This window comes from Chaetura pelagica, unplaced genomic scaffold (genome assembly GCF_000747805.2).
Source record: "Chaetura pelagica isolate M959 unplaced genomic scaffold, ChaPel_1.0 scaffold133, whole genome shotgun sequence".
In the NCBI taxonomy this organism is placed as follows: domain Eukaryota; kingdom Metazoa; phylum Chordata; class Aves; order Apodiformes; family Apodidae; genus Chaetura; species Chaetura pelagica.
In genome coordinates, this window is record NW_009952795.1 from 1 (window position 1) to 10,595 (window position 10,595).

A 10,595-nucleotide genomic window follows, 5' to 3' on the forward strand; every position below is an offset into this window, starting at 1 on the left:
TTGAGCCCCCATGGGTGGTGCTGGGGTTTAGGTCCAGCACAGACAGACCCCCTGGGCTGCCCATTAGGGTCCGTTTTTGGGGCGATCAGGGCCACCCACCCCAGGGTCCCCCAACACCACCATCCCCCCCCATTCCCGGGCAGCCTCACCTGGCTGGGTGGGTGATGGTGGTGGCAGCTGGAGAGGTGGCCGGGCCAGGTTGGTCACTGCTATTTGTAGGGCTGGAGGGAGGTGACGTTGGCCATGTCACTGCTCCCAGGGGGGGGACAGTGACCTCACCCACGGCATCCACCTCCCCTTGCCAGCTCTGGCTTCTCACCACTGGGCTCAGTTCCTGAGGCAGCTCTTGGTGGAGCCAGGAAAGGGACAAATCTATCCCAGCTGGTCCCCAGCCCCACGGACACCAAGACCCTCTTGGTGAAGGGTGGGAGTGACTTAAACGCTCTGTGCCTCAGTTTCCCGACTTGGTGGGGTTGGAATGTTGGGCTGGATTCTGGCAATGGGCACACAGCCCAAAGCCTCCAGCTCTGGGAATGTCACGGAGCCTGGGAAAGGGGCTTAGGCAGGATCTGGCCCCGGAGGGTCCCCAGCAGCTGCTGGTGTCTCTGCTGTTTGCAGCTGGACAGGGCGGGATGGGGCCCCAGCAGATGCTGCAGTGAAAGGTCAGGGTAGGTCCCCACCTCCCAAAAATTCCTCCATCCCTGCAGCAATCCTGGGAAAATCTCCTTTTGGGGTGTCCCCAGGGAGAGTAGCAGTGCTGGGTGGGCAGCCCCACTCCCCTCTCATGCTGGGGGGTCCCCACTTCTTTTGGGGTTGGGGACGTTTTCTTCCCGATGGTGATTCCAGCTTTTGGCCAGAAGCTTCCCAGGTTCAGGAGCTCATCAGTTCATTAACGTAAAAATTAACGAGTTCAGCAACGAAGCGACGAGGTCAAGGCCCAGGAGGGGGTGCAGGTCATGGAGTGAGATGGTGGAGGTCATTTCTGGGGGGTGTTTGGGGCTGCTGGTGGGGAGGTGTCCCCCTGGCCACCTGCCCCTGCTGCCAGCCACATCCTCTGGGAATTCCCACCCCGCTGGGAACACCGTGCTGGGAAACCCAGACAGAGGTGAAACCTCTGCTCTGAATCCAGTTCTCCCAGTGCCTGCAGTGTGTGGGGGGGTGGAGCTCCCCCAGATCAGCAGGACGTGCCCCCCCTGCCCTGCAGGAGGAACAAGGAGGGTTTGGCCTCAGCCACCTTGTGATAAAAAACAAAACAAATAAACCCTATTAGCCTATTTTTTAATACAGAGGTGCTGCACCTTGGGGCCCTCTGGACTTTTCTTGACCCTCAGGACCCTTCTTGTGCCCTGGCCCATCCCCAGCATTTGGGTTTCCTTGGATTTGTCTTCTTCTTCATTTTTTTTGCCTCCTGCTCTGATAACCCAAATTCATCTCCGTCATGGAGCCTTCACTGGGGAAAGGAAAGAAGAGGAAAACCTCTCAGAATTCTCTGGAGGGCAGCAAGAGCCTCCCTCAGGCTGGAGGAGGATCTCCCTTGACTTCAAAAACCTGTGAGTGCTTTAGCAGGGCCCATCTGGAGACCTTCCTGAGGTTTTAAACTGCAAGAGTGTAGGTTGAGGTTGGACACAAGGAAGGAATTATTTACACCAAGGGTGGTGAGACCCTTTGCCCAGAGAAGCTGTGGCTGCCCCATCCCTGGCAGTGTTGAAGGGCAGGTTGAATGGGGCTTGGAGCAGCCTGGGCTGGTGGGAGGTGTCCACTAGATTAGATGCTCTTTGAATGTCCCTCCCAACCCAAACCATCCCATGATTCTGTGATTCACATTTGCAGATGGAACCTCACCCAACCAAGAGCAAGAAGACACCTCAGTTACATTTACTTGCCCCTCACCCCTCTGATTGGCATGTTCTTCAAGCTCTGCTCCTTTCCCCTCCCAGGTTTAGGACCATGCACACCCTTCCCAAGAAGCAGAAGCACAGGAACATTGCTGGCAGGGACCTCCAAGGTCTCCCATCCAACCTCCTGCATGGGAGCAGGACCAACAGCAAAGCTAGATCAGGCTGCTTGGAGCAACCAGCTGAGTTGTGAGGGTGTCCATGGGCAGATCTCAGCAGCAGGAGAAAGAATCTGAAATCTCCTCCAGCACCTAGGGATGGAAGTCCCCTGGCCCAAGGATTGAGGCAAGAACCTGCAGTAGGTTCTGCATCAGCAAAGGTGTGTGCTGTGTAGCCCTGAGGTCCCTCCTCCCTGCTCCCATGCCTGGAGAAAGCCTGGTTGTCTCCTCTGGAACACAGGGCTCTTCTCCCCAGATTTCATCCACATTTTCAGGAGCACTGAGGGTACAGAGAAGAAAATAAAAGAAGAAGACAATAAAAGATGAAGAACCTATTCTCTGAAATACCAGAATTTCCCCACATTGTTTGTTCCCTGGAGCATGGCCAAGATCTCCTGGGTTGCTCCAAGGCTTCTCTGCTGAGAGGTGGAGGTTGCTCTGATGGTTTAATTTTAGAGCTGGGGAATGAGGACACTGGCACAGGGAGTGTGGGGAGGAACAGACATAACCCCAGCCAGATGTGTTTGAGATGGCTCCAAAACTGCTCTTTTGCTGCTGTCACGGACCCAGAGAAGGGAAGGGTCCAGGTGACACTTGGGAAAGGACACAACAGGTGAGAACATGGAGCTTGGAACACGTGGAGCCACTTTCCCCTCCAGATGGAACCCCCAGGCCCCTTGCAGCAGCACCCCTCCCTGCAGGGAGCCCACGGGGACAGCTGGGCCACCACCACCACCACCCAGCACCATAACCCCTGTGGAAGGGCTGAAAATCCACCACCAAATATGGGCCATTTCCTTCAGGGACCAAAACCCTTTGGTTTTTCTGGAGAGGGTTTTTTTGGGGTGGGGGGGTTTGAAATCCCAACTCTTCCCTTGCTGTGGCCGTGACAGTTTCCAAACCAGCAGCACGTGGTGGCCTGACCCTGAAGGAGGAAACTTTCTTGCTTTCCACACCAAAATGAGGATGTTTCTCTATTAACACACACACAGAATAAGCTTCTTTGTTGTTTTTTTTCTTTTCTCCTTTTTTTTTTTGTTATTGAAGAGCTGACCAGCAGAAAAATGTGAAACCATTTCCCTGCAGGTCTGGAAAAAAAAAATCAACCACCAAAACCACCCTCCTTGTGCTCTTGGGGTGGTGGGTTTTGGTTTGGTTGGGTCCTTCTTTTTTTTTTGGATGAGATCCAGGAGAACTTTTTCTTCTTTTTTGTTTGGTTTTGTAAGAAAACAAATAATAAAAGAGGCTTTACTCTTTCCAGGAAAACAAACAAACAAACAACAAGTTAGAAACAAAAGAACAGCCTGTCCCAGCTCTCCAGAAGAGAGAGGGTGTGAAAATATGAATCCAAACATCACGCTGTTTAATTCCCAAATAAAACATTGGAAAAAAAAAAAAGATCATAAAAGGAGGCAACAGTATCTGCACTAACACTTTGCTACATATAAAATCTCCAGCTAATATGAAGCTTAAGGTACCAACCTCTAAAACAGTTAAGATATATACACATAATTTTTCTTTTCTGGGGGGGAGGGGTATATTAACAAACAGAATATTACAAAATATTAAAGAAGGCAACTCTGCTGTCGTTTTGTTTGTTTTTTTTTGGGGGGGTGTGGGTTTGTTTTGTTGGTTGTTGGGTTTGTTTTGTTGTGTTTCTTCACTTGAAGTTGGCGTAGTCTGAGAAGGCGTCGATGTATTCCTGCACCACCTTGTAGCAGAATTCGTACTGTTCCTGTGGGGTTGGGGGAGGGAAAGGGGTTAGGACAAGGTGCAGAACCAGCTCAGATGTTGTTCTGTGCTTGGTGGTCTGCAGGGAGCTGGGACCAAGTGTGGGCAGGGGTTCTCAGCCCAGCCTGAGGGCAGGAACTGGGTGCCCACTCATCAGCGGGTCCCACCTCCTTTGTGACCCTCAAAGATCATGGAATCACAGGATCACAGAACTGTCAAAGTTGGAAGGGAGCTCTAGAGATCACCCAGTCCAGCTTCCCTGCTAAAGCAGGATCTCCCAGAGCACATTACCCAGGGCTGCATCCAGGTGGGTCTTGCACATCTCCAGAGAAGGAGACTCCACACCCTCCCCGGGCAGCCTGTCCCAGGGCTCTCTCACCCTCACCCTAAAGAAGTTTCTCCTCATATTTCCATGGCACTTCCCATGTTCCAGCTTGTGCCCATTGCCCCTCGTCCTGTCCCTGGGCACTGCTGAGCAGAGTCTGGCTCCATCCTCCCTGCACCCACCCTGAGATACCTGTAGGCACTGATAAGGCACAGCCTTCTCTTCTCCAGGCTGAGCAGTCACAGCTCCCTCAGCCTTTCCTTATCAGGGAGATGCTCCAAAAATCTGGCTGCTCACCCTCCTTGCTGGGGTGCCACCAGCAAAAGAAAGTCTGCTTTCCCCTTCCTCTCAGAGGTTCTATTTTGACTCAAAAAAAGACTTTTTCAAATCCCTGAGCATTCTTGCAAACCCCTCTTGCAAGATCTCATCTAGTCCTGCCTGCTCCTGCCCTCCCCACCACACTGCCTACCCGTGCCTGTGCCACAGCCACTCCAGGAGAGCCTTCCAGGCTCCTGGAGCCCATAAATACATGGGTTGTGGTTTAGGATGTCTCCAAGGAGGCTACTACAGCTTGTGCCAGTGCTCAAGAAGGGCTTGGTGCCTTCAGCCAGCCAAGCTCCACTCTTAAGGATGTCTTAACAAGACAGGGGAGATACCTCCTGACCCACCCCTACTTTTGTGGAGAGAGAAACACCTTCAACTGAGCCAGTTTTTGCTCAGCACTGAGTCCCCACCCCATTCCTTCTGAGGTCTGGGGTGGCAGGAGGAGCTGGGTGGTCCTCAGCTGCACTTACCAGTGTCTGCACCATATGTGGCCTCTGTAGTCTTAAACTCTTCACTGTCTGAAAGACGTCGAGAATCCCTTCTGCCTTCACCCTTTCCAGGACAGTGCTCAGGGCACAGAAGGTTCCTGTTCTTCCTGCTCCGGCACTGGCAAAGAGAAACCAGAAGGTAAAGGAAACCATCCATCCTGGCCATCTTGGCTTTGCCCAGGGGACAATTCTTAGGGGAACCCCTGGAGGAGCCAACGGTCCTGCCTCTCCCACTTGAGGTAGGACACGCTCTATGAAGCCTCTTTGCTCAGCTGAGCAGGAAAACCCCCTATCACATCTGTCCAGGCTGTTCCTGCTCAGCCCAAGCCTTCTGAGGGACCCTTGAGCCCAGCTCCTCGTGGAGCAGGTCCCCTTGGAAGGGTGGCCAAGCCCTGCTCCACCCGGGTATTACCTGCAGTGCACAGTGATGGGGTGGTTGCCCGACTGCTGCTGCTGCTTCTGCACAGCCGCGATGATGTTGATCATCCCCTTCCCATCTCCAGGGATCCCAACTTCTGGCCAACCATGGAAATGAAACTGCCGAATCTGTCGGCTCTTGTTTTCCTGGTGGAAGAGGTCAGGAAGTTGGGTGGGAGACCCACAGCAAGAAACCCACCAGCTCAGGGCTCTGGGAAAACCTTCTGCTTAGGAAAGCTGTTCGCTTGTGGAGGGGGAGGACTCCCGTGGCAAAGAGCAGGGCTGGACACAGGGAATGGGGAGGAAGAGGGAGGCTGGGTGGTGGGCACAGGGACAAGGAGGAGGATGAGGGCTGCTGGGTGGCAGTGGGGCAGAAGAGCTGGATGAGAAGAGATCAGCAGGACAGGGACCCTCACAGGTGGGAGGTAACCGTCGGGAAGAAGGTGGGCATGGTCAGTTTGGGAGTGCCAGGGGGATGATGGAGCTGAGGGAAGGTTCAACACTTGCAAGAGGAGCCACCAAGCACCACAACACCACAGGGGTTGATGGAAGCCAAAGCCAGGAGCACCCAGAGCTCCCCAGGAGGAGAAGGCCAGACTCTTACCCTGGTGTTCGTTACCAGCAGGTCCCGCACTGTGTAGCTTTCACACTCCTCCTCTTTCTTCAGCTCCACAGTGATGTCTCCATAGGACACTGAGCCATCAGATGGCCAGTACTGGGCACACTTCTCCTGAGAAAGCATTACAGGAGGAGACAGGGTGAAGACCCACTACTCTTCTAGTGGCCTTAAATGGAATGAGTCTTCTCCTGCAGCTGGAAGTTGCCCAAAGCCATGTGGGATCTCACAGAACCACAGACTGGTTTGGGTTAGAAGGGACCTTAAAGATCATCTAGTTCCAACCCCCCTGCCACAGGCAGGGACACTTCCCACTAGATCAGGTTTGGGTTCCACTCTGGGACATGGCTCAGTGGGCATGGTGCTGTTGGGCTGACGGTTGAACTTGATGATCTTAGAGGTCTCTTCCAAACTTAATGATTCTAGGTTGCTCCAAGCCCCATCCAACCTGGCCTTCAACACTTCTAGGGATGAGGCCTCCCCAGCTTCCCTGGGCAATCTGGGCCAGGGTCTCACCACCTTCACAGGAAAAAAACTCCTTCCTAATCTCCAGTCTAAATCATCCCTCCTCCAGTTTGAAAGCCTTCTCCCTCATCCCATCACTATCTCGTGGGCTTGCTTCGGAGACAAGATGCCCATTCTATCCAGAGGTGCTTTGAGAGCTGAAGCTCCAGAGTTGGTTCACTGAACATCTCCCTACCCTGGTTCTATTAACATCTGGATTCTTTGCATTAGAAGCAGAGGCTGAGCTGTGTCTCCTGCCTGGCTTTGCCAGAGAAAGGGTGACAGAGCACCCAGCACTGGCAGGGCCGGGCCCACCGGGAGATCTCATGGGATCACACGGATCTGTTCTGTTGGTGCTCCAAGGCAGCTTTCCCTGGGTGCTTACCTGGCCTCTCTCCTCCAGCTCTGTTAGCATCACTATGGAGCAGGATTTCCACTCCCAGATCATCCTCCAGAAGTCCTCTATCGTGTGCTGCAGTGGCCCCTGGCTGGCGATGTAGGAGTCCTTCTGGCGATAACCCTGCCGTGGGGAAACAAGGTGAGTGCCTGGTCAGCAGCACCTGGAGGTCAGGAGCACTGGCAGGGACACCCTTGGACACTGTCAGGTTACCAAGCCCAGTGAAGTTTTGGGAGCATCATGAATAACAAACAGCCTGGGCAGAGCAACCTGCTCTCATGGTGGGCTCCATCCCCACACATGGGCATCATCAGCCTGCTGCTGGGCAGTGGAGGTGCCACCATCCAGAGCTTTCCCATGGTAAAACCTTTTTCCTTCAAGAAATGCAGCTGGAGGAGGGACACATCCCCTGCAAGTGCATGGAAACACAGCCTGGTCTGGGTTGGGAGGGAACTTTAGAGGTCTAGTCCAGCCCCTCTGCAGTGAGTGGGGACACCTCCCACCAGTCCAGGTTGCTCCAAGCCCCATCCAACCTGCCCTTCAACACTGCCAGGGATGGGGCAGCCACAGCTTCCCTGGGCAACCTGGGCCAGGCTCTCACCACCCTCACAGCAAAGAATTTCTTCTTAATATATCATCTCAATCTCTTCTCTTTCAGTTGGAAACTGCCTTCCCTTGTCCCATCACTCCCTGTCCTTGTCAAAAGTCCCTCCCCAGCTTTCCCCGGTGACATTCCCCTGTGCCCTGGTTGCAGACTGTGACTAAAGATGCTTCGTCATTTGGAGCTCGTTGTTGAAGCAAAGTTCAGCAGAGGCAGGAAATTAAATCCTGGACAAAAATGGCTTGGGTGACATTCCAGCTCTTTGCTCCAGAGGCAGAACCAGGTGGCTACTCCCAGCTGCGTTGGGTCGGATGCTCACGCAGGCAGAGCAACCCATGGGGATCCAGCAAAATATGGGATGTTGTCAGTGGGATTATACTGGGTTTACTGGTTCAATCCATGGCTGTAATTGCCCTTTTTTTGGGGGAAAAAAACCCCAATCCTGCCAGTAGGAGATGAAAACATGAATTGGGCATTTTTGCAGCTGGTACTGCTGCATGAAGGTAAAAGCTCAGAGGAGGTGCCCCCTGAAGTCAACTGGATTATTCATGGGAAAAGGATGTGCAATCACTTCCCTCCTGCTGGGAGTGAGGAAAGCACTTAACCTCCCTGTCTCACCTCCTCCCTTCACCCAGACAGGTGAAATGGGATTGACCTGCTTTTTCTCAAGAGGTTTGGGATTCATGTTTTGCTCCACAACCTAATCGAGCTGATGTTTTCTGACCAAATGACCAGTGCTGTAGAGCAACCATCTCCATGGCTACCTGCATCTGCTTCTCCAAAGCCATCACCAGAGCCTCGAGTTGCAGAAGTGAGACCAGGATCTGGTCAAGCTCCAACTCTCCCACCATCTGTGGCTCACAAGGAAACCACATACAGTTTACTGGAGAAAGGAACTAGCACCATCCGGTGACAAAACGCCAAGCCAAGTGGAAGGAGCCTCACAAAGCTCAGAGAAGAATTGCTGTGGGACAAATCTTTTCCCTTGGAAGCAGAGTGAGGTGAAGAGATTCCAATGGGAGAAAGTGGCAAGAAGATTCAAGACTCACATCAATGAAGGAAGCATTTACATAGTCTGTGTTCTCTTCACCCCTCTTCACTGGAATGATTACTCGGTTGAACTCATCTGCAAGAGAAGTGAAATGATCTGAGCTTTGGGGAACACCTTCAAAGCAGGACCCCTTGATTACCATGCATGGTCTTCAGTTGAGAAGGCACCAAGCCCCAGGTGAGAGGACAGAGATATGGGGAGTCCTGTGTTTCTAGCACCTGACTGGGACAAGAAGACTCAGGTCTGTCTCATGCTGTGCCCTGGTTTGGGGAAGGCGAAGGGGATGCTGAGGACTCCAGAAGCAGGACCTTCTCAACACAGGGACTCCCTTCTCCCTCAAGGCAGACAACTTCAGCAGCATAAACTTGCTAACAAAGCCATGGCAGGGACAGGGCAGAACAAAAGCAAGAATGCGCAGTGAGAGATTCAGCCATGAGAAACCAACTGCTCTTGTCCCTGCCCCATCCCTTCATGCTACCCCTGGTTGAGCAGGGGTTGGACCAGATGACCTCCAGAGGTGCCTTCCAACCTCAACCACTCAGAGTCTGTGCGTACTCCAGAGCTGGTTGAGGCTGAGGTTGGAAGGCACCTCTGCAGGGTCACCCAGAGCTGGTTGTCCAGGACTGTGTTCAGACAGATTTTGAAGATCTCCACAGGTGGAGACTCCACAACTTCCCTGGGCAACCTGTGCCCGTGCTTGGTCACCCTCACTGCCAGGAAGTGTCTCCTGATGTTCAGAGGGACCCTCCTGTGTCTCAGTTTGTGCCCATTGCCCCCTGTCCTGTCACTGGGCATCTCTGGGAAGAGCCTGGCTCTGACCTCTGCACCATCCTTCAGGTGTTTACAGGCACTGATGAGACCCCCCTGAGCATTGTCTTCTCCAGGCTGAGCAGTCCCAGTTCTCTCAGCCTCAGAGCAGACATGTCCCAGGCCCTTCATCATCTCCGTGGCCCTTTGCTGGACACTCCCCAGCATGTCCTTGTCTCTCTTGTACTGGGAAGCCCAGCATGGACATGGTGCTCCAGGTGTGGCCTCACCAGTGCTGAGCAGAGGGCAGGGTCACCTCTCTTGGCCTGCTGGCAATGCTCTGCCCCACACAGCCTAGGACACCACTGGCCTTCTCTGCAGCAAGGACACATTGCTGGCTCATGGTCAACCTGGTGTCCACCAGGACACCCAGGTCCTTTCCTGACCAGCTGCTTCCCAGCTGGGTGGCCCCAGCACATTCTGGTGCCTGGGGTTGTTCCTCCCCAGAGGCAGGACTTTGCACATCTCCTTGTTGAACACCATAAGGTCCCTCTTGGCCCATTGTCTCCAGCCTGACTGCTGCCCCCACAGCCACCCAAATGGTCCCCACCCTCACCAGGTTTGCTTTCCCCAGGCAGACAAACCAGTCTTACATGGAATTATCTGAAGCACTCTGTTCTTCTTCATGTTTGCTGGCAAGTTGCCCGTTCTCATCTTGTCATTCTGAATTTTGATTGACGTGAGCTTCTGCAGAGGAAGGAGTGAACAGGGACAGCTTTCAGAGCCACCCCAGGCCAGGCAAGCTCATGGTGGTCCCTGCAGCCCAGCACCACCACAGCAGATCCACCAGGACAAGAACCATGCTCACCTTGAACTCTTCTTCCAGCCCGTTGCTGCTGGTCCCTGGCACTTTGTTGTAGATCTTCTGGAGGTGGATCTCTAACGAGGTCACCTCCAGCTCTGTGTCACCATAGAGATAGTGCTCCAGAAGTGCTTGGTATATGAACACATACTGCATCTGCAGGGGTTGTAGGGAGAAGCCATCAGCCTCTGCTCAGCTCATCCAGGTGTCCACACACACACTGGCTGCAAACCCACCTCCCCACCCAAGCTTGCTGGGGGTGGCACCTTCTGAGACCCCAGACTTGATGATCTTAAAGGACTTCTCCAACCTAAATCATACAATCATGGAATCACAGGAAGGTTTGTGTTGGAATGGACCTTTAAATATCATCTAGTTCCAACCTCCCTGCATGGGCAGGGACACCTCCCACCAGCCCAGGTTGCTCCAAGCCCCATCCAACCTGCCCTTCAACACTGCCAGGGATGGGGCAGCCACAG

General features: G+C 53.5%; 1 protein-coding gene across 1 annotated transcript in view; it reads right to left on the bottom strand.

Moving 5' to 3' along the window:
• Positions 1–3,693: 3,693 nt before the first annotated feature.
• Positions 3,694–10,595, bottom strand: part of PTPRA (protein tyrosine phosphatase, receptor type, A) — a 71,282-nt gene continuing 64,380 nt past the window's right edge. Inside the window, exons 15-22 of the mRNA XM_009994706.1 lie at positions 10,123–10,302; positions 9,908–10,001; positions 8,506–8,582; positions 6,844–6,978; positions 5,943–6,068; positions 5,334–5,485; positions 4,904–5,039; positions 3,694–3,788 (exon numbers count right to left, since the gene is read on the bottom strand). Of these exons, the coding sequence (XP_009993008.1) occupies positions 3,714–3,788; positions 4,904–5,039; positions 5,334–5,485; positions 5,943–6,068; positions 6,844–6,978; positions 8,506–8,582; positions 9,908–10,001; positions 10,123–10,302 (975 nt within the window). The 3' untranslated portion in view covers positions 3,694–3,713. The remainder of the gene's footprint in view (positions 3,789–4,903; positions 5,040–5,333; positions 5,486–5,942; positions 6,069–6,843; positions 6,979–8,505; positions 8,583–9,907; positions 10,002–10,122; positions 10,303–10,595) is intronic.